At 43.9% G+C, this 23,794-nt stretch overlaps 1 protein-coding gene across 1 annotated transcript in view; it reads right to left on the bottom strand.

Annotated features, from left to right (window-relative positions):
• ALDH1L2 (aldehyde dehydrogenase 1 family member L2) overlaps positions 1–16,703 on the bottom strand; it is a 29,912-nt gene extending 13,209 nt beyond the window's left edge. The window contains exons 1-11 of the mRNA XM_028746671.2: positions 16,447–16,703; positions 13,256–13,400; positions 10,763–10,997; positions 10,254–10,419; positions 9,064–9,165; positions 5,133–5,222; positions 4,255–4,389; positions 3,693–3,818; positions 2,675–2,766; positions 1,856–2,003; positions 914–1,033 (exon numbers count right to left, since the gene is read on the bottom strand). Coding sequence (XP_028602504.2) covers positions 914–1,033; positions 1,856–2,003; positions 2,675–2,766; positions 3,693–3,818; positions 4,255–4,389; positions 5,133–5,222; positions 9,064–9,165; positions 10,254–10,419; positions 10,763–10,997; positions 13,256–13,400; positions 16,447–16,497 — 1,410 coding nt within the window. The 5' untranslated portion in view covers positions 16,498–16,703. The remainder of the gene's footprint in view (positions 1–913; positions 1,034–1,855; positions 2,004–2,674; positions 2,767–3,692; positions 3,819–4,254; positions 4,390–5,132; positions 5,223–9,063; positions 9,166–10,253; positions 10,420–10,762; positions 10,998–13,255; positions 13,401–16,446) is intronic.
• Positions 16,704–23,794: the final 7,091 nt, after the last annotated feature.

Here is a 23,794-nt window from a genome sequence, read left to right as displayed (position 1 = left end):
GAAGATCAAGCCTATCCATTCTGAAGGAAATCAGACCTGAGTGCTCACTGGAAGGACAGATCCTGAAGCTGAGGCTCCAATACTTTGGCCACCTCGTGAGAAGAGAAGACTCTCTGGAAAAGAGCCTGATGTTGGGAAAGATTGAGGGCACAAAGAGAAGGAGACGCCGGAGGACAAGATGGTTGGACAGTGTTCTTGAAGCTACTAACATGAGTTTGACCAAACTGTGGGAGGCAGTGGAAGACAGGAGTGCCCACACCGCCCTAAATCCACAGCATAATCCTCCTGCTCTTGAGAGTGGGACTCAGACCAATGGCTTTAAGATATAAGAAAGGAGATTCCGACTAAACATCAGGAAGAACTTTCTGATGGTAAGAGCTGTTTGACAGTGGAATGGACTCCCTTGGAAGGTGGTGGAATCTCCTTCCTTGGGGGGTTTTAAGCAGAGGTTGGGTGGCCATCTGTCTTGGATGCTTTGGTTGAGATTCCTGCATTGCAGGGGGTTGGACTAGATGACACTTGGGGACCCTTCCAACTCTACAATTCTATGATTCCATCACTCTGTGAAGCCCCACTGGCAAGGAGATGGGAGTTTGCCTTGCACTCTAACACACTACACTACAACAGGGAAGAGAAGGGGTGGAGAATCACTCCACCAGTGTGGCTGAGAGATGAACAACTTTTGGCACCTCCTAATTTAGAACTTTTCCATCCCAGCTGGCCGTACAACTTGTAGACATTGTGACCAGTGGCAGTGTGTTATTGCCTTTTCAACTCAGATTCTCAAACAGGTTGCTTTGGCACAACGGAGGGGATTCCTTGTATAGTATTTACTACATTTTGTAAGAGTTCTGCATAACCCAGATACAAAGAACTCAGAGAAAGACAATGTGGACACTAAGAGTTAACTCACAGATCCATCGGTTGGATTTATAGAGTCGTATGTTCCCCCATCTTCAGCATTCACAAACTTCCCATTAATAAAACACTGATATGGCATCTTCACAGTCATACGGTTGACATCTTTTGAAACCTAATGGCAAAACAAAAATCACAAGCTTCAGTTTGTCCTCTGAACTAGCATGTGTGGACTATAACCAATGAACTTCCTGCATAAAACATTAAGCAGAACAAACATATATTTTGAACGGTTACAATTCATTTGTAGCCCATATTAGGATCCAAATGTAATTTTGAGATCCCATCGATGAGTGTGTGGGATTTAATCTTCAGTTTACTTTCAGACAAGTTATCTATATGTCAGGTGATTTGATTCTAACAGCTACAGTTGTACCTTGGATCCTGAACGCCTTGCGAGTCAAACGTTTTGGCTCCTGAATGCTGCAAACCTGGAAGCGATTGTTCCAGTTTGCGAACCTTCTTTGGAATCTGAACATCCGATGTGGCTTCTGCAGCTTCCAGGAGCTTCCTGAAGCCAATCGGAAGCCATGCCTTGGTTTCGAACGTTTTGGAAGTCGAATGGATTCCATTCGACTTCCAAGGTATGACTGTACTAGAATCAGTATTACTATCCTGGTGCCTTCCAATTGGGACTGATGGGAATTATAGTCCAAAAGCACAGCACACTATGTCAAACTATGGTACACCTCACAGCAGCAGCAGCAGCCGGACTCAACAAAGAGCAGAGTGGCTGCAATTTCCTCTCTGAGAGCCTACATAGTTCTACATTTGTTTGGCTTAGTGTTACATGCAAAATGGGCCAATGTATGCCCAGGGATGCACTATGTTCTACAGAGGGTCCTTGCAATGTAAAATGTCTCCCTTACTACACACATTGTCAATTTACCATACTAGTGTAATGAAAGAAAATGGGGAAAAAAATTAAGCCACTAACATAATCAATTACTAATTCTTTCTCCTTGTCTTCTCCCCTGTGCTTTCTGACAACCATTTGGATGAACTCTCCAAACTTGGGCGCCATATAGACATCTTCATTCTGTAGCTCAAGTTCACCACATTTTTGCTTAATCTCTTCAATCATCCTTGGGAGACAAAGAAGTCAAATAAGTGAAAGTTGACCAAAACAGTGAAATCAATAGAAAACTGAATGGGACGATCGCATGTGGCTGCTTTCATTTCTCTCCCTCTGCCCCTTTTGCACTGACTACATCATGAGTCATTTGAGTCTTCATCTTTCAAATGGCATTTTGGAGCCACACTGTTTTAAATGGGAGACATCAGAGCTGACAGCCTGGAGGTGTACCTCAGCAGAGGTGCAAGAGTGGATTCAGGCTATGTTCAAGCAACTTAGCTTACACTGAGTGACAAATTGCTCAAAGTGAGGAGTTAGGCTAGAGGTAGTAGTAATATAAGGCTAGATGGGACCCTATTGGCTCCCAAGATCACTTGATCCCTTCCTGGGCTTCAAGCTGGGACTGGTGTTATGGTGGTTCTACAGTGCAGCAAAGATCAAGCCGAAATGTCTGTCTGCTTGCAATCTGACCAGAGCTAGCCCAGGACATTTTGTTGCCTGAGGTGAAAAATGAAACAGTGCCCTTTCCGCCACAATTCCATGCACAGAAGCTGACCAGACTGGCAGCTGCATCTTACTTTCAACACTGCTAACACCTGAGGGAAGCAACAGACTAGCTTTAGAAGGTTAGGCTCTTCTTCCAACATCTCTGAGTTGAGACCTTACAGGAGGTTGGCTTACCTAACAACATCCATAGAAGAAGCTCCAGATTTAAAGAAGTCCGTGGTATCCTCAATTACATTCACGTTGCTCAAAATTCCCTTCCAAATGGACTGCAAGATATGGAAAATGTGTGAGACAACGATACAAACAAATCCATCTGCCAATGAAGCAAGTTGGTCTACATATCATGCATTGTAGAAACTAACATCTTTGAACTGGGCCCCACTATGGACTTCCCAACTAGCCTGCAATGTTAAGCCAAAGCCCTGAGGTCCAGCTCTGAGGACCTTCTGGCAGTTCCCTCCCTGTGAGGTTACAGGGAACCAGGCAGAGGGCCTTCTCGGTAGTGGCGCCCACCCTGTGGAATGCCTTCCCATCAGATGTCAAGGAAATAAACAACTATTTGACTTTTGAAAAACATCTGTTTAGGGAAATTTTTTAATGTTTGATGTTTTATTGTGTTTTTAATATTCTGTTGGAAGCCGCCCAGAAGGTATAAGTAAGAAATTATTATTACCCGCTTATTATTATTGGCTATTGCAAATAATTTCATTGGATCTCATGTTGTCAGCTGCCCTACGATCCTTCCGAGATGAAGGCCTAGATATACATTTGATGAATGAATGATATGCATCCTCATGGCCACCTCTCTCTAGTTTTTGAAGTTCCCACACCACTTGTGGTTCTGCTTGGAATAGCCTGGACATGGAACCTGTCAGGGGCTGGCAGGGCTTTGAGGAATGTGTGGCAGGGGCAGGGCCCCCCTCAAGGCTGATGCAGAGGAAGGAGCCAGTGATTTATGGAGTTTTGTGCCACCTCCGACTCTACAATTCTGTGATTCTATGATTATTGTCCACTGAGTTCAAAGAGACTTACTCCCAGGTAAGTGTGTGGAACCTTATTTATTACTTATAGCGCACCAAAAATGTTCTAGGCTTTGTAGAAAGGTTAAAAAACACAGTGTGTGCCTCCAGGCTTTAAAAGCCCACTGCACACGTCCATCGATTTTCTCTCTCAAAACACAGAAATGGTTTACCTTGATATTTTCTGCCATCTCTTTCTCTTCTTCAGTAAGTTCTATGGCAGACAGCTCATCAGCGGAGAAGTATTTAGATGCTGGTATCATTCTTCCATCTTCAAACTGTAGATTTCTTACCAGCAACTACAGAAAAAGAAACAAATATAAAAAGAAGCTAGCAGTGTAAAAAAAAATTGTAATAAACAAAAACCCCATTCTAAGCTTTTATAATTATGAACAACAGCAATACACTTTTTTTTTAACCCACCCTCAACCAGCAGGTTCCATTTAAAAATCCAATACTAAGAATAGTTAAAACAAATCAAATCCACAGAAATAGGGTGGCACATATCTCATGTGTCACAGGGCAGGGTAAAGATGTGAATCTTCAGAATCCTAGAATCACAGTGCCATCACAAAGTCAGTCCTTGTTTTGAATGGCATAATATTCATATTGGAATCATTGGGGTTTTTTCCTTGATGTTATCTTATTCTGATCCAAACTCTATGATTCTATGATCACTTATAATTGCAGTTCATTCTTATGTCCAAACCCCAAGACTGCTTCTGAAATGCTTACCATCTTTCCATCATTGCCAAACAGAACCAGCCCATTCTCCGTTACAAGACCAGGTTTTGCAGCACCTTTTATAGCCAGTTCTTCACCCAGAGGTGGTGAACCATGAAGTAATGATGACCCATAGAAAGTAACCATCTGTATTTAATACATATAAAAAAGATTATTATTTTTTACAAAAAGGAAAAAATTCAGCAAACAGTGGGCAGCAATGCCTGGATTTTACACAACTGGCCAAGTTAGATAGAACCAATCTATTTGGTCTTGCCTTTCAGTGGTAGTTTATGGGGAAATTCCTGTTGTAAACTATATCGTGCTAGAGGAATATTTCGGCACCCATTATAAGTGCATCTAAATCATGGATGAGGAACTTGTGGTCCTCCAGATGTTGTTGGATTGCAACTCCAGCAGCCTCAGCAATAATGGACAATGGCCAGCAGTGTTGAGAGGTGTGTTCCAACAACATCTGGAGGGCCACAGGTTCCCCTCCCTGATCTAAATGAAAGTCCTTGGCAAAAGTATGATTCAAGAGATAAAAGCAAAAGACTATCATTTCTTTGTCATCAATATATTTTACATTAGAAGCACCTACTGGCTATGTTACCAAGGCTGGATCTAGACACATCAAAGAAGTGTTTCAGTTGAAAGCATTGTAAATTTAAACAGGGAAAACAGAGAAAACGGGACTCCACATTGCCACAATGTTCTGTTGCACATACAACGCATATAAATGACTTTTATATAACCACTCTAGCTGAGTCCTAAATCATTATTCTTTCAGCAGTCATGTACTGATCCTCATTCTTGATAAGACCTTGATCTATACTCATTTGGTTATCAAAAGGCAACAGAATATGCTTGTTGTAATGTACATTGTTTACCTTGTCATCAATCATTGCCCAAGCTCCAGGTACTTTATCATGCCCTCGGATCCAGTTGTGCAAAGCTGCAGCTGATTGATCCCAAGAAATCTAGGAAACCAAAATGCACAAGTTACTTGTTCCTACTTCCATACCATATCATACGGTTAAGCCATTCCAAATAAAAAAATTCCTTCCAGTAGCACCTTAGTGACCAGCTAAGTTTGTTATTGGTATGAGCTTTCGTGTGCATGCACACTTCTTCAGATACACACGAAATGTATCTTCAGATACACACAAAAGCTCATACCAATAACAAACTTAGTTGGTCTCTAAGGTGCTACTGGAAGGAATTTTTTAATTTTGTTTTGACTACGGCAGACCAACATGGCTACCTACCTATATCTAAGCCATTCCAAATAATGGTTAATTGGTCAAGGGCTGTGTTTGGACTTCATGATAAACTATGGCTTACTGTGACAGAAGCCCCTACCTCTCTTCCTCCAGTATCTCCACAAGCAGATTGAAAGCTTTCACTTCTTTTTTTTATATATAAAAGTGTTTTTTGGTTTTGTTTTTCAAAAAGAACGTAAGAACAAAACCCCCTTTATCAAACATTTTCTCTCCCCACTCACCCCCATCCCCTGATCACAGAACCCTATGGGGAAATGTTTTTCCAAAGTTTCAAATGTGAGTCTAGAGATGTTCTGTTGAGTATGTGATGAAAGGATACGACGTTTCTATAAAATTGTCCTTCTCTCCTTTTCCAACTAAAGCTTTAACTTCCTTGGTCAGTTGTTTCCCCCCCTGAAAGTGCTATGGTCCAAACTTTTGGTTTCCATTGTGACATTTGCCAAATGTTCAAAGGATTTCCAGTTTGGGGCAACAAGTTATTCATAGAATCATAGAATCATAGAGTTGGAAGAGACCACAAGGGCCATCGAGTCCAACCCCCTGCCAAGCAGGAAACACCATCAGAGCACTCCTGACATATGGCTGTCAAGCCTCTGCTTAAAGACCTCCAAAGAAGGAGACTCCACCACACTCCTTGGCAGCAAATTCCACTGTCGAACAGCTCTTACTGTCAGGAAGTTCTTCCTAATGTTTAGGTGGAATCTTCTTTCTTGTAGTTTGGATCCATTGCTCCGTGTCCGCTTCTCTGGAGCAGCAGAAAACAACCTTTCTCCCTCCTCTATGTGACATCCTTTTATATATTTGAACATGGCTATCATATCACCCCTTAACCCCTTAACCTCCTCTTCTCTTCTCCTCTATTGAGCTGCTACTAACAGAAGAGGAATCAATTCTTTGTATCTCAGATTGACATTTTCATTTTTAACAATTGCTAACAATACTAAAGTTGGGGTACAAGTAACACTTTGTTTGGGGATCAAACTTATTTCCTCCACAGCATTCTTCCAAAATGGTTGTAATTTGTAATGCCCGCCACATATGTATAGTGATTCCAACCTCTTTACACCCTCTCCAGCAAAGAGGAGAGATAGCTTTGTTAATATGACTACACCTCAAAGGTGTTAAATGCCACTTGTGTGAGAGCTTTTTCACTTCTGCTTTTGATTGACTACAGTTCAGTCTAAAATGACCCTAAAATGAGGAACATCTGTTGAAACACACCAACTTCATAGCTCCTGGTTTTAAGTTGACTTGTGTCAAACAAATCATAGTTAAAGTTAACCACAGTTTATTGGGTTTGGACCATATGAGAAGCTGCAGTTAATAAAAAAAATAGAAACAAGAGCTTCTGATTTATTCCTTGCAGTCGCACTGCAGGAAGAAAGAGAAAAGGGAAGCAAATGAGCTCAAGGTTCATCTAGGCTCTTTCCCCTCATGATAAATCATGTTTGATCATGACAATGGCTACAGAGCTGGGAATAATGACAAGCAACATGATATGATGCAGAGAAAGTGAATGCAGCAGAATGTTCATTTAATCCTTGTGCAATGAGGCAAAATACTAATGCTATTAATGTCAGATGTTACTAAGAGTGCTATTTTGTGAGACAGATTGCAACAGTTGTAAAAAAACAGGTAAAGAGAGAATCCTCTGTCTCAGTGTACTGACAAAGTCCTTATGTAGATGGCATTGCAATATGTTTAGGGAAGCTTTTAATGTTTGATGTATTATGGTATTTTAATATTTTTTTGGAAGCCGCCCAGAGTGGCTGGGGGAGCCCAGCCAGATGGGCGGGGTATAAATAATAAATAATAAATAATAAATAATTATTATTATTAGGAATGAACCTTAGCCTAAAATCCTGTAGGATTGCACTGTTAGTCAAGAGGTCTACTTCTGTACAGTTAAAATTGCTTGTCTTTTTCTTCTGTTACCTAGTCCATTACTTGGTATAAACAAGTAAAGGAAACCAGAAGTGGCTGATCTGTGGCACTCTAGATGTTGCTGAACTACGGTATAACTTTTGCCATTCTTGACTGCTGGTCATGGTTCCTGGGGCTGATACAAGTTGTAGCTCAACAACATCTGGAGGGCCACATGTTAACCTGTTCTAAGGAACTGACATGAATTTAGTTTTGTGTGTGTGGTGGTTTTCAATAGTTCATCTGTAACCGCTTATATTCTTCCAAGCAGTGCGTTATGATCCTTGCATTAATAATGACACAGAAACCTTTTTTTCCAGAACAGGTATTCCATAAAAAAGAAAAACTGTTGATTTTTTAAATTTTTTTTTAATAGGCTGAGTTAAAGGGAAGAACAGCTGTTCCATATAAATTGATCTCTCACTGGAGATGCCAGGCAGGTCAGGATGTTTCTAATTATAAATGTCTTCTGTGGAGGCATGTTGCACTTTCTTGGAATTCATTCACGAAAGAGGGTGAGGAGGTTAGCTGTCTTATGACTGTCATAACATAGGCCTACTACAATTAAAAATCAAATCTGGATCGAAAAAGATAAATCATGGATTAATGGACATTTCCTGTTAAAAGCAATTGGGACTGAATTCAAAGAGCAGTAAGGTTCCTTGTTGACATTAATCTGGGGGATTTGGGATGAAGTCACAGTCAGCACAGCAATAAACGTGTGGGTGGAATAAAGTTATAGTCCAGTTATAATGTTGTTGGACTCCAACTCCCATCAGCCCTAGCCTGCATGGCCAATGGTCAGGGATGATGGGAATTGTAGTCTACCTACAGATGTTGGCTACTACCATTTAATAGTTATTTCAATGAATAAATTAGTTATGGAAAGAGGAACATTCTGAGTGTTTCTGAAATGTATGTAGAATGTGCCAAATTTAGCACAGAGGAAGATCCAGAACATTCTTCTAGTTTTTCAAGTAATAGCTTTATAGATTTCTTACATACCATGGTGTTTTAGTCTAAATTGCACATTGATTTGTGCTCACCAGTACGTGAGGTGTTCCAATTCATTTCGTAAATAAATACATTCTACAGGGATGAACATTAGTGGCAAACTTACAACTGACACTTTTGTCTTTTATCATTGGCTGCATTTGAATGTAATGGCAAACCATGGTTTAGTGTGAAGTGAATAGGCCTGACCTCCACCAGGGCTTGTGCAATCCCTGCTATCTCCTTCTCCTGCGTGTCTGAGAAGGAGGAGTTTGGAAGCTTTACCTTTTGCTTTTAGTTAAACACAGTTTGTCATTTTGTCTGAATGGGGAACTTTATTTTACACTAACTATGTTCAGTTTAAATGAACCAGCTTTACAAACCACCGTTTCAAGTTATCTTGTTTTGAAACTAATCATAGTTAATGATTCCCAGTTTGGACAAAGCTAACAAACTAAAGCAAAAGCTCCCAACTCCTTGCTTTAAGAGGAGAGGGAGATTGCAGAATCCCATTCATGTTATGCAAAGCTAAACCATGGTTTAGCATCATGCTCAAATACAGCCATTATATCGTAAACCACAGCCACACCTTGGGCCACAAGCACACTGTTGCCAACACTACCTCTGCATTTTCTTTCTTCTGAATGCCTTCATACGTTGCCCCTTCTTCAGGCTGAGTTATATGAGGAGCTTTACCGTCAGCAATTAACTGTACAGCTTCTACCTAAACAAAAAACAACAACACAGTTTTGATTGCTCTAGGAATCATTTTTACAGCTATTTAAAGGACCAATTCAAGCATGTGTGATAGCTGCTTGAAAATCCTATCGAGGGATCAGCATATCAGTAGCATTTTATTGGTAGTATTTGTTGCCATGTATTGCCTCAGTACATCTGAACTATAGGCACTTCCACACTGTTCTCAGACAGGATTTAATTACATACCAGCAAATTCAGGTTGTGTAGTTATAGTTTATTAGGAAGTCTTCCACAAAAACATGCTTCCTGAGGATTTTTTTTTTTTTTTTGTGATAAAGAAAGTGAATGGGAAGTGTGCGGTAGCACTTTCTTTGACACAGCATCTAACGTCCGCACAAATAAATTGGAATGAAAGCTCATTAAGCAGCCAACACTGCCTAATTTCCATGCAAAAACGAAACCAAACCAGGATGAATTCGCGGTAAATAGGTCTGGAAGTGCCCTATGAAGTTCTAAATTCAACCCTAAAATAACCTTCATTTTATTATATTCAGTTAAATATTCAGTAACTTCCTGGATAGGCCTCAGCCCCATGACCATAACAGAAATACAATAATATTGGTCTGCTTCACTAGATTATTCTGGTAATGTGTAGTGGTTAGAGTGTCAGAAGAGGACCTGTGAGACGAGGGTTCAAATCCCCACACTGGTTGTTTTTATTGTTTATGTAAAGAATCATGCAGAAATTCTGGTTTTAGTATGCTGGCTGTTTGCCGTAATAATAAACATTGACATTGACACTTACCGGGTGACCTCAGGCCAGTCACTGCCTCTCAGCCTAATCTACCTCACAGGGTTGTTATGGGGATTGAATGAGGAGCGGGGAGAACCATGTACACCACATGGAGCTCCTTGGAGAAAAAGGTGGGATATAAATGCAACAAATAATAATATATGTGAAGATTTTTGAGCTGTTAGAAAACTGCTAACTAAACACCAAGTAGTATTATTACCAAATATCTGTCTGACAGTTTGTGCCATATTCTTCTCCTGACCGAAACTCTGATTTTTGAAGCGCCCAGCGACATGGCTTTTTAGCTCAGATTGTCTTACCATAGCTTTTATTCCTTCTGGGAAAAGAAACCGATTGTACAGGTCATCAACAGTATCATTTGGGGCAACATCACATTCCCTCTGTAGGAGAATCGGCCCTGTGTCCAGACCATCATCGGCCCAGAAAATGGTGAAGCCAGCCTTCTTATCCCCTTGGATTAAAGTCCTGAATGTAAGCAAAAAGTGAGGTATGAATGAGATCAAAATGTCTTGATAAAGCAATATCATTTCATTCTTTGCAGCTATGAGACAGGTACATAGATTGCCTTGCAAACTTTGGAAGAGTCTTTTAAAAAACCCTCCCATCTTTCCTGATCTTAAGCCAGTCTGGCTGAAACTGATGGGCACTGGAGTCCAAGCACATCTGGAAGGCCACCAGTTGCCCTTCCCTGTTCTATAGTGGGTAGATGGCCACTCCTTGCCTGCTCCCTCTTCATCCTTCAGCCTCCCACCCTTGCCACCTCCCATGCAAATGGATGCTCAGCTAGGCTTTCATCAAGCCTACTCACCAGTTGATTGCAGAAGCACCTCTATGACGGGGAAGGATCGATGGATGGTAAATAATGGAACCATGCTTCGGACTGTCAATAACATCCATGGGAATGAACTGTGTGCAGTACGGAAGGACGTTCAGCTCTGCTCCAACTGATTTGTAGGCTTCGATAACTTCCTCGATTGGCTTGCCCTTAACTCTCCACCTTGGGAACTTAAAGACAGGGGTTCCATCCTTTTCTGCAGCTGATGCTGGCAAATAAGGGGAAAAGACCACTTGCAAATATTCTTGGTGACTGAAAAACTGACATAGATAGGTAAAATATGTAAGGACAAATCAAGCCCCCTTCTCACCCTGCTTTAGCAGTTGGAGCCAGCCAGGTGTAAACCAGGTATGCAGAACTTCCTGGAAGAGCTTCTAATTTGGCCCACAAAGCAGTTTCCCCCAAGCCACCTGACCCATCCCACCTGACTTCAAGTCCCGCTGGGATTGGCTACACCCCAAAGTTTCCAATTGGGAATTTTATCCACTGACTACCAGTGACTTCAGCCCCAAGGTGATGGGCTAGGAACTTTCTTTGCAGCGCAGCTTGAAGTCAAGGCATGATGGAAAAGAAAAATCGGTTTCCTGACACCATGCTGCGGCTAGGTGCTCGATAGGTGGGAAGCCCCACCCACTTATCAAAGTGGGGAAAATTAAGGATCCAGGCCACTGGGCTGAAAAGGTTCCTCACTCCTGATCTAGACCATGTATGATTTAGGCCTGTGTGTCCTATTTTATGGACAACAGTTCTCGGTTTAACAGACTTTCTTGAAGTTGCCTATCCAGAGTTAGCACTTGGACAGCAAGCTGGGTAGGCACCATCTCAAGATGGTGAGATGGACTGTATTTTTTATTTAATCATAGGCATTATTTCTAAATGTGCATCTATAAGTATAAATTAGCAGGTGTACATATTGTGCAAATTTACATCCACTTTCAGTGATGTGTTTTCTCTTTACTTGAGCAATCCTTGTGGGAGAAGACAAGACATTGTAGGCTGTTGGAGGATGGGTGGCGGCTAGCAGATTGAGGTTGAATCCTGACAAGATAGAAGCACTATTTTTGGGGACAGGGGCAGGCAGGTGTGGAGGACTCCCTGGTCCTGAATGGGGCAACTGCGCCCCTGAAGGAGAAGGTGCGCAGCCTGGGAGTCATTTTGGACTCACAGCTGTCCATGGAGGCACAGGTCAATTCTTTGTCCAGGGCAGCTGTCTGGTATGCAGGCTGAGACCCTACCTGGCAATGGACTGTCTCACCAGAGTGGTGCATGCTCTGGTTATCTCTTGCTTGGGCTTCTGCAATGCGCTCTACGTGGGGCTACCTTTGAAGGTGACCCAGAAAATGCAACTAATCCAGAATGTGGCAGTTAGACTGGTGACTGGGAGTGGCTGCTGAGACCATATAATACCGGTCCTGAAAGACCTACATTGGCTCCCAGTACGTTTCCAAGCACAATTCAAAGTGTTGGTGCTCATCTTTAAAGCCCTAAACAGCCTTGGCCCAGTATACCTGAAGGAGCATCTCCACCCCCATTGTTCAGTCCGGACACTGAGGTCCAGCTCTGAGGGCCTTCTGGTGGTTCCCTCCCTGAGAGAAGTGAGGTTATAGGGAACCAGGCAGAGGGCCCAGCGGCAGAGTGAACTGATCGGGCACCTGGGGCGGGGCCAGCTGGGGCAGGACACTCCGCGGGGCCTCTGAGTAGTCTGCCTGTCTGCCTCCTTCCACTCAGCCACCCTACGGCTGGGGGGAGGCAGTGGGCGGACCATTTGGGCAGCGCGGAGCCTGCATGTGCCAAAGCCACTACATCTCTCCCCGGAGAGATGCATGGCTCAGGTGCGCTGCAGGCCCCGTGGTGAGCGCCGCCCGGCATTTTGTCACACACCCCCTCAGTGGTGACACCTGGGGCGGCCTGCCCCACTCCACCCTGCTTCCTCTGCCCCTGAGAGGGCCTTCTCAGTAGTGGCACCTACACTGTGGAATGCCCTCCCATCAGATGTCAAGGAAATAAATAACTATCTGACTTTTTGAAGATATCTGAAGGCAGCCCTGTTAAGGGAATTTTTTAATGTTTGATGTTTTATTGTGCTTTTAATATTCTGTTGGGAGCTGCTCAGAGTGGCTGGGAAAACCCAGCCAGATGGGTAGAGTATAAATAAATTATGATTATGATTATGATTATTATTATGTCTTCCTACGAATGCTTCAGATCTTACAACAATATTGGAGTGGTGCGGGAAGTGCTTGAATAGTGCTATATTTTGGCGTCTAATGATACAGCCTGTGATTGAATTTGTTCAGCTCAGCACAGGGCAAAACAGCTGTGTGTTTGGTGAAGAAATTGAATGGCTGCTTCACAACAAACCCAGCAGCAACACATCTCAGCACACAGAAAGCAAAATGAGCATGGGTCACTGCATTGTTCCTGTTATAAAAAATGATAGTCACACAAAAAAGGTGGAGTACTTACCCAAAGGGTCGGCCTTTCCATTTTTGTCTGGTACTGTGAACACTCCCACAACTTTGTGGCCTTCCTTTTGCAAGTGCTTGTAGACCTCTTGCCCAAAAAGGCTCTGGCCTATCAAAGCTAGCTTTAGTTTATTTTGGTAATAAGCCTGTCAACAAAAGACCTGAAGAGTTAGCTTGTTCTTCTGTAAATCTTGTATTGCTTCTTGCTCAGTTAAGTTGTCCGACGGACAAGGATAGCAATTCATCATAAGAGGAAATGTGCACATCATGTGTGCTTGGTCACCTTGTCCAGGGGTAGGATAAGTTTGATGGATAAGTTTGCACATGACAGCCCCACATCCTATCTAGCAGCTCTTTGGGGGAACATAGGAACATAGGAAGCTGCCTTCTACAGAATCAGACCATAGAGGCAGATTTAGGGCACCATGACTGGTGCTGCTGCCCTGGGCGCCAAGCAGGGGTGTGGGGTGGGCGGGTGCACTGCAACTCTGACATAGTGAATTGAGCACAACAGAAGGTAAGAGGTGGCAGTGGGGGTGATTTTTGACCTTGCACAGGGTGCTGCTGAAATTTGGAAGACCGAAGCCCACCCCTGCAGACCACGGCATTCATCTAGCTCAGTATTATCTAAAGTGAATGGCAGTTGCTCTCCAGGTTTCAGGCAGGAGTCTCTCCCAGACCTCCTGGTAAGGATGGAAGCAGGGGCCCTGGGAAAGCAGATGCTCTACTTCTGAGCTATGGCATTTTCCTTGGATGATTTTCAGTTCCTAGCAATGCATAGCTGGGCACTAAAATAGCTGCTCCAGGAGGTATCTCTGTAGCTAATTCGTCATATAAAAAAAGCAACAGGATTCCTTTCTGTTTCTATGGTGGGCTCCTTTTCCAGCAAAGAAACTTCTTGTGGCAACCTAAAGCAAAGCCCCTCCCCATCCATATGCAATGTGCTGTCGTCAGCCATTCGTTCTCATATTTAGCATTGCTGATGCAATCCAAGCTGCTCGGCTTAAGCCTTCTTCCTATAGCAATCCCTTGACACAGTTCCCCCTCTCCATTCAAACTACTGCTGACGCTGCACCAGACAGTGTTGTCAAACACAGTGTACCATCCAGGTTTCTGAAAAGCAGCAGTTAGCTGGCAGAGCCTGCGAATTTCACTGTCGAGACTGGAATGCCTCCCTTACATTCACACACATTTTTAAGGAGGAACTAAAGGGCCCCTTTGAGGGACTTGGGTGGCACTGTGGGTTAAACCACAGAGCCTAGGACTTGCCAATCAGAAGGTCAAATCCGCACGACGGGGTGAGCTCCCGTTGCTCGGTCCCAGCTCCTGCCCACCTAGCAGTTCAAAAGCACTTAAAATTGCAAGCAGATAAATAGGTACCACTCCGGCAGGAAGGTAAACGGCGTTTCCGTGCACTGCTCTGGTTCGCCAGAAGCGGCTTAGTCATGCTGGCCACATGACCCGGAAGCTGTACGCCGGCTCCCTTGGCCAATAAAGCGAGATGAGCGCCGCAACCCCAGAGTCGGTCACGACTGGACCTAATGGTCAGGGGTCCCTTTACCTTTAAAGGGCCCCTTTGCCCCCTCTACCTGAAATCCTACCACAAGTGCATTTCAACCATATTTCTAAAATGGACCTTTCAGTGACAACAGCAGATCTCCTGCCTCCAGAAAACAGATGTTGCTATAATGGTGCAGGTGCAGGTATAATTTGGGGTGCTCCATCTGCCCCCCCCCCACTTCCAGCACGTGCAGAAACCGCATACTTGACCGTTGGACCTACTATTGGTCTTGTCCACTCAATCCGCCAGAGAATATCGCAGTGGTCCACAAATATCCATGGCACTCTTGTAATCACGTTCAAACCCAGAAATCACCAAAGCAGCCGCCTTGTCTCTAGGTTTGCAGAAATAGCATACCTGGCTAAGAAATGCATGCCTGGAGTGCCTGGGGTTCCATGCAGGTGAGCAAGCATAGGAGGGATGGAGTGCCTAGAAACCATGGAGATTGCTAGAGGAAGGAAATCCCCTCATCCATGCCCAGAAGAATGACAGCTCTTCTGCCAATCCTGAAGAAGCTAATTCATTATTAAGGAAGGGCCATAGCTCAACTGCTTTGCATGCATAAGGTCTCAGGTTCAGTCCCCAACATTTCCAGGTAAGGCTAGGAATGTCCTCTGTCTGGAATCCCAGAGCGCGCCTGCCTGTCAGTGTAGCTAGATGGACCAACAATCTGAACTGGTATAAGGCAGCTTCTTGTGTCTCTAGTTACAGGCTGGCAACTTGGGGGAGCTTATCTACAATTCTGGTATAATGTTGGAGACCTGGTTCCTGGAAGACTTGGGTTCCAATCCCTGCTTGGCTGTGAAGCCTGGTGGGTGACCTTGACCTATATCTCAGTCCAGTTTACTATGCAGGGTTGTTTTTAAAAATTATCCTGTTATAGCTCTGTGAAAGCTGCCTTTAGGTTTTTGGTTTTTTTTTTTGGAAGAAGACAGCAGGCGTGACACAATTATAGTCTTTGATGACATAAACGTGCCACCCTTGAGTGAGAACGTTGTATTTCCCTGGGGTTTGGGGGCATAAGATGCAACAAGTGCAGCCAAATGCAATCTTGGGAATGAAGATGGGCCCATAAGAAAGGGAAGGGAGCAAGTGCATGCGCGCACGCGCGCACACACACACACACACACACACACGAAAGACTCAAAGCACAACCTTTCCACAAGCAGGGTAACACAACACCAAACTTGTACTGACGATCCCGTTGTGGGGGAGAGGTTTCCCCCCGCCCCCACAGGTGAATATCTTTACCATCCATGGTGCTGTGATTATTATTTTTTAGGGAATAAAAACCTTACCTTTAAGAGCATTCCACACAATATGTCACTTTTCACTACTATCACCAGTGCCCAAATTCCTCTGACAAGTTTGGTTTTTTTTGGTGTGTGTTTTCAAATTGTCCGTTCACATTATGAAAGGCCCAGTGGCCTCCCTCCCCTCCCCTCCAACCCTTTCCCATCTCATTTGCTGCCTCCTGAACCAAAACGCGCCCAAATCCTTGCAAGAACCATCAAAGCGCAAGGGACACCTCTTGGGAAAAAAGCCTCTTTCCCTTCCCGGGGGGGTGGAAGGAGGCAGCGACGACAGCATCCTTCCTATCTGGTCCTGCAGTTCAGTTTTTCTATACTCACCGTGGCGGTGGAGGAAAATTTCCTGAGCAAGTGGTTGGCTTTGGAGAGCATCGCTGCGCCTGAGAGAGCCGGTCCAGAATAATTATAATGGGAGCAGCTTCAAGAGCGAACCATTTCTTGGCCAGCGGAGAGAGAGAGAAATGAAATTCTAGGAGATCGCTTGTCCAGCTTTTGGTACCCAGCAAGCAGCGGCGGCAGCGTCTAGTCTGATGCAACCCAAGCAAGCCGCCTTTGGCCGCCGGCCAGCCAGAAGCGAGCTCCGCGGGGGCGCGCAAATGGGAGGCGCGCCAGCAGCTCCGCCGCGCCAGCAGTGGAGAGGCGGGGGCCCGCCTGGCTGCTTGGCTTCCCCTCGCCCTCAAATTTGAAACAAAACGCCCCCCCACCCAACAAAACAAAAAGAGGCCTCCCTGGTGGGAGATGTACCTTCAAAGCAGGAGGGACCATGCGCTTAGGTTTGGGGGAGAAGTCCCCCTTTTTCTTCCTCCCGCACCCTGTATTTTTCGCCTGGGAACAGGCAGAAATTCAACAGGTAGATGGTTTTCCAGCAGCCACGAGAAGGGAGGGGCCGTAGCTGAGCGGCAGAGCACCTGCTTTGCATGCAGAAGGTCTCAGGTTCAAACCCAAGCATCTCCAGGGAGGGCTGGGAATGTTCCCTGTCTGGCACCCTGGAAAGCTGCTGCCGGTAGACAGTACTGAGCTAAGGGGACCAGTGGGCTGACTAGGTCTAAGGTAGCTTCCTATGTGTCGTAAGAATAGTGAAGATACACTGGTGGGTCCAGCGGTTGGCTTTGGGGTCTCACATTTCAGCAGCACCTTATGCAATTCTAACATTTGGCGCCTCCAGCCTCTCATCTTCCATTCTCCATCATAGTTGCTGTGGCCCTGAGTGCAACCAGACTGGTTGTGCTCCCCTCAATCCCTAAATCTGGTGGGTGAGAGACTGAACCTGAATCCAGATCTACCTGGTTCAAATCCTTGCCTTTGGTGTGCATTCACTAGGTGATCTTGTTAGCTTATTTTGAAGATCTTAAGCCGCCTTTCAGGGTGCACTGCCTTCACAGGTGTTGAATCAGTTGCCAATGGAAATCATTGTATTTCCCCATCCTTCTCTCTCAGGGTGGGCTACAACATTCAAAAAGAGGCAGTGTGGTGTAATGGTTAGAGTGTTGGACCAGGACTTGGGCCAGCACCATCTTTTAGCCTAACCCACCTCACCAGTTGCTCACTGGAAGGACAGATCCTGAAGCTGAGGCTCCAATACTTTGGCCACCTCATGAGAAGAGAAGACTCCCTGGAAAAGACCCTGATGTTGGGAAAGATGGAGGGCACAAGGAGAAGGGGACAACAGAGGATGAGATGGTTGGATAGTGTTCTCGAAGCTACCAGCATGAGTTTGACCAAACTGCGGGAGGAAGTGGAAGACAGGAGTGCCTGGCGTGCTCTGGTCCATGGGGTCACGAAGAGTCGGACACAACTAAAGGACTAAACAACAACACCTCACAAGTTTGTAGTGAGGATGAAATGGGAAGGAGGAGAACCAGGTACACCACCTTGAGCTCCTTGGAATAAAAAAGTGGTATATAAGTTTGATTAAATAAATAAATAAATAAATAAATAAATAAATAAATAAATATACAGTATTAAAAACAGTTCAGAACAACTTAACAATCCCAGAAATTAGAGAAGTGCCCTGCATTTTTATATTTAGGTGGTTATCGGAATTTTTCTTTAATAAGGCTTTCCCTGATGTGTGCGACCCGGTCATTTTATGGAAGAATCATTGTACCATTGTAAAAATGGTTCTGCTTCGTTTTGCCCACCGAGTTCCTCATCTTTTGCATTTTATTTCATTGAATTTCTTCCATAAAATGTATATACTGCTTGATTGTTATTTATTTTCCCACTGAAAAATCTCTTAAAGAGCTTCCAAGGAATTGCAGTCGTAAGAAACCTGTTGCGTTGGGCTGTGATATCCTAAAATCTGACAGGAAGTACCTATTTCCAAATACTGTAAGGGCCATCTAACAGCTCCAGTACAGAATATATACTAAGGAAAAATTCTCTCACAGCAGGACATCTCAGCACCACAAGATGTCAAATAGGGGTATTTTATTTCAAAGAACTCTCTCAGCAGCATTAACACATAAACGGCACACCTCTTTCGTTCCTCTGATTTATAAAATGTTTCTGCCTTGCATGATCAGGTAGGAGGCAAGTGGTTTCATGAAAGACTGAACCCTGCAGGGATTCTTTATGTGGGAAAGTCACAGTGTTCTTTTTACTGGGCACGTATTTCATGCTTTCTTCTCAGCAGGTGTAACTGTGTGTCAAAAGTGGCCATTAATTGCTATATTTTTTTCCCCTTTGCCCCAAAAGGAAGGAGAAACTGGCTGGTAGTCAACCACATTTTTCTTCAGAATAGACCCACTGATATTAATGAACATGATTAAGTTAGGTCCATTAATTATCTGTTTTTATTTTAAATCCCACTATCTATTTTCCAACGACAATCAGGTGGCCTAACCAGCATGGCCGATCAATTTCATAATACTGTGTGGAATTTGAAACTGCTGATACTAGTCCTCCTTATCCGTTGAGTCTTTTCTCGTATTGGCTTTGACCCTTTCCTGCTCGCATGAAGCCATTTCTGAGACTCTGCCTGTACAACATTTATAATTCAGATGGAGTTCTGTTTAAGACATTTCTGCTTTATTGTTCTTATCTCTTTTTATCTTCTTACAAACCAGTGAAGTAGTACTTGTTCCTCTGTAGCCGTTTTTCAAGTTTTACTGTGCTCTGATGCAAGTTTTCACAAGAAAGAAGCCTTTCATGTTTTAGTTTTGATTTTTTGGGGGGGGGGCGGGGGCTTCTGCTTGACTGCTTAGGATACCTTAAAAAGATAATAACTATGGTTGGATTGAATTACTGCCAAAGGGTGTGTCTCCACACACCCCATGCTCTCTGCAAAAAGCAATGGTGAGTCTTTTATTACTGATTTTGCTGCCATCCGTATTGCTGCATGAATTAGAAGGGGTATATTAAGCTCTCTCTTACGCTTCAGGCAAGCTTCTATGACCTGAGCTTTAGTATAGAATTGAAGTTACAGCACCCTTTTCTATGCTGAATTGTATTAGCCCGCTATAGGTTTTATTGTATGAATTGAATTTTAGAAACTTGGACCCCGCCGTCTTTTATTTATTTCAAGGATGGGTAACCTCCTGCAGTGTTCCAGATGTTGTTGGACTAGGTAAAGGTACCCCTGCCCGTACGGGCCAGTCTTGACAGACTCTAGGGTTGTGCGCCCATCTCACTCAAGAGGCCAGGGGCCAGCGCTGTCTGCAGACACTTCCGGGTCACGTGGCCAGCGTGACAAGCTGCATCTGGCGAGCCAGCGCAGCACACGGAACGCCGTTTACCTTCCCGCCGGTAAGCGGTCCCTATTTATCTACTTGCACCTGGTGGTGCTTTCGAACTGCTAGGTTGGCAGGCGCTGGGACCGAACAACGGGAGCGCACCCCGCCGCGGGGATTCGAACCGCCGACCTTTCGATCGGCAAGTCCTAGGCGCTGAGGTTTTACCCACAGCGCCACCCGCGTCCCGTTGTTGGACTAAAATCTGCATTATTCCGGACCATGCTGGCTGGGACTGAGGGCCATATGTTCCCCTATGGCTTCCTCCCCAAAACATTCTGGAAACTATTGTTTGTTACTGGGAATTGTAGTGACAAGTCTCCTATGAACTCTCAGCACCCTTGGCAAACTACAGATCCTAGGATTATTTGGGAGAAGCCATGATTGTTTTTTTTAAAAAGGTGCTGTAAGTGTGCTTTAAGTGGATGGTGCTGATTTGACCTAGGTTCATCAGAAATAAGGAGGAAATGCATCTCCCAAAAAGGATAAAAGAATATACAAGCTTGCATAAAATGTGCATATGCTGAGTTATAGATACATATTTAGAAATCATTACTGGATATTAAATAGAAATGCATTGCATGGTAGTGGCCCAAGTGACCTGGACCTGCTCACTCCAGGCGGTAACTGTTGATGAGCAGTTTCAAGGACCCTATTCTCCCTTCAAATAGTAAAGGTAAAGGTAAAGGGACCCCTGACCATTAGGTCCAGTCGTGACTGACTCTGGGGTTGTGGCACTCATCTCGATTTATTGGCCGAGGGAGCCGGCGTACAGCTTCCAGGTCATGTGGCCAGCATGACTAAGCCGCTTCTGGTAAACCAGAGCAGCACATGGAAACACCGTTTACCTTCCTGCCGGAGCGGTACCTATTTATCTACTTGCAGTTTGACGTGCTTTCGAACTGCTAGGTTGGCAGGAGCTGGGACCGAGCAAAGGGAGCTCACCTCGTCGCGGGGATTTGAACCGCCGACCTTCTGATTGGCAAGTCCTAGGCCCTGTGGTTTAACCCACAGCGCCACCCGCATCCCCCCTTCAGATAGAGGACTCCTTTAAACAGAGAACTCTCCTCTGCAGATTAAGCCACATGGCCAGCATCAATGAGATGCAGGCAGAAGCGGAGAAGCTGTGACTCTTCAACTCCAACTCCCAACGGCCCCAGTCAGCATGACCTATGGTCAGGGATGATGGGAGTTACAGCCCAGCCACCTCTAGAGTAGGCACCCCCAAACTCGGCCCTCCAGCTGTTTTGGGACTACAACTCCCATCATCCCTGACCACTGGTCCTGTTGGCTAGGGATGATGGGAGTTGTAGTCCCAAAACAGCTGGAGGGCTGAGTTTGGGGATGCCTGTTCTAGAGGGCCACAGGTTCCCAGATCCTGACCTAAAGCATTTTAAGAGGAAAACAAAAGTAGTAGAAATGAAGGGCAGAATCCTGGTAGCTGAGGATATAGTGCCACCTTGTGAGAGTACTGGAAAAAGGATTGATTTTAAAATTGTAACCAACACCAGCAGAATTCAAGAGTTACTTAGTACGAACCATCTGCCCAACGAGTGCAAAACAGGGCAATGCAATGGTCCAGCAGAGGCCTTATGATCTAAGGGGTGAAGCCCCGTTGAAATCAATCAGATCTGCTGCTTCATCCTATGCATGTTTGCTCAGAAATAAATGCAGCTGTGTTCAATGAGGATTAAGTCCAGGGTGGAATCTAGACACATATAAAAAAAATTGTGAAAATGTTGTGTTTTTTTTAAAAAGGTTTTGAAAAAATGTATATTGAATTTGCCATAGCTTAGCATCGCCATCTAGTGTCACATTTGTATAATGCACTTTACAACATGCTTAAAGTGTTTCATTTGCAGCTGAGCCCCAGGTATGTTTAAATAGCACTGGAACTTTACAATGGAATCCTATAATGTACTTTTAAAAACCGGGTATAGGATTGTAGCCTTTTTAAAAAAAATAAAAATTAATTGATTTTTACAAATACAATTTTACAGCAAATTATATAATCCTTTTGTGAGATTCTCTGAATCTCTTGACTTCCCCATCCCTTACATGGATCCCAATAACTATTTTTTCCAAATCTACATATCAATGCAGTTTCCATAATTTTCATTTTTCTTAATTATCCATAATGTTCATTACTTTACAAGTGGTTTTTAAAGTCCAGCTAACATTTTAATTTGTTTACAATAGTCTCCTAAATAAGTTATAATTTTTTTCCATTCTTTTTGAAAAATCTTTATCTTCTTGACTCCTGAGTCTTCCAGTTAGTTTTAGCCATTTCGGCATAATCCAGCAATTTGGTTTGCCATTCTTCCTAGTTGGGGTCGTTGCTTCTTTCCACCTTTGAGCTAATAACATCTGCGCAGCTGTTGCCGCATACATAAAAAGTCATTTCTGGTCTTTTGGCATCTCGGCACATATAATTTCTAATAAAAAAACTTCTGTTTGCTAAAATAAATGTTACCTTAAACATTTTTTTCAATTTGTTATATAATATCTCCCAAAATGATTTTGTTGTGTTACATGACCACCACATATGGTAAAAGGTACCATCATTTTCTTTACATTTCCAGCAGGTATTTGAACTGGTTCTATACATTTTAGATAACTTAGTAGGAGTCAAATACCACTGGTACAACATTTCCACATAATTTTCTTTCAGTGTACAACATGCTGTAAATTTTGGATCTGTTTCAACTGTAGCCTTAAAACTGGAGTAGGAATCCTTTTGTCAGCCACATTCTTTTGCCAGACACATAAGTGGGTGGAGCAAGGGATGTGACTCTTGTATTTGTACAAAGACTATGTTTCAGTTATGCAAAAAACAAGGGGTTCTGCACATACACATTCATCTCTCCATCGTCCATCCAGGTAAGGAAGAAGCATCACCACCCTCTCTGAAGACACATTCTAGTCAGACGAAAACACCCAAGGGTGCAGATTAGGGTGAGTGAATGGTGTGACCTGTGGAGTAGGCCTGTGGGGAGTTCTGAGGGCCAAACAGAGAGACCTGGATGCCTGCAATTGGTTCCTGGAGTGCCGGTTTGGTGTAGTGGTTACAGTGTTGGGCTAGGACCTGACACACTAGATCCAAATCCCCATTAAGCCATGAAGCTCCATGGGTCACCTTGGGTCAGTCACTGCCTCTCAACTTGACCTACCTCACAGGGTTGTTGTGGGGATTAAATAAGGAGAGGGAGAGCCATGTACGCCATCTTGAGCTGATTAGAGGAAAAGCGGGGGATATAAATGCAATAAATAAATAATCTATTCTTCTCCCATTGATTTAAATCAAACCAATACAATTTTCTATGGATTATGCCAGACTGAAACACCTGCTCTGGTGCTTCATATACATAGGAGATCACCACAGATCAGAGTTTCCAACTAGCATTTTGCTTCAGATCCAAAGCAGAGCCTCCTTTTGGTTTGTCTTCTGATACTTCAGGTGCCTTTCCTGCCAGTTGTAATGTTTAACCTCATTCGTTGGCAAAAATGGATGAAACTGGTAAGCATCCCTTTCCTGGGGGATGGAACTTTCAGACAATTAGGTGTAGACTTGGACTAAAAGAATCTCCCTCTGCCCCAACATAGGGTTGTCCAGTGCAAACACCACCCCACCTCCGTTGAACGAGAATAAGTTGCCACTGCTCCCTTCTTCTCTCCGGTGGAGTCAAAGATCTCAAAGTGGAAGAGACCAGAACTAAGGCTGGAGAGAGCACATCTCCTTACGGGAGCGAAAGTCCTTTAAGTTAAATTTTTTCCTTAGTATGAACGACTAAAGGAATGAGCATGCATGAGAGAGTAGAAATGTACGGAACTTTCTTATTTCTTCTTTGTCCTGATTTGTCTCTTACCAGCACTGGCAAACAGTAATATGAGAGCAGTTCTCGTACGAAGCAGGAGGAATCCTGCATGTATTAGACATC

Source organism: Podarcis muralis, chromosome 10 (assembly GCF_964188315.1).
Source record: "Podarcis muralis chromosome 10, rPodMur119.hap1.1, whole genome shotgun sequence".
Classification (NCBI taxonomy): Eukaryota; Metazoa; Chordata; class Lepidosauria; order Squamata; family Lacertidae; genus Podarcis; species Podarcis muralis.
The sequence above is the reverse complement of the archived record's forward strand: the minus strand, read 5'-3'. Positions and strand labels throughout refer to the sequence as shown.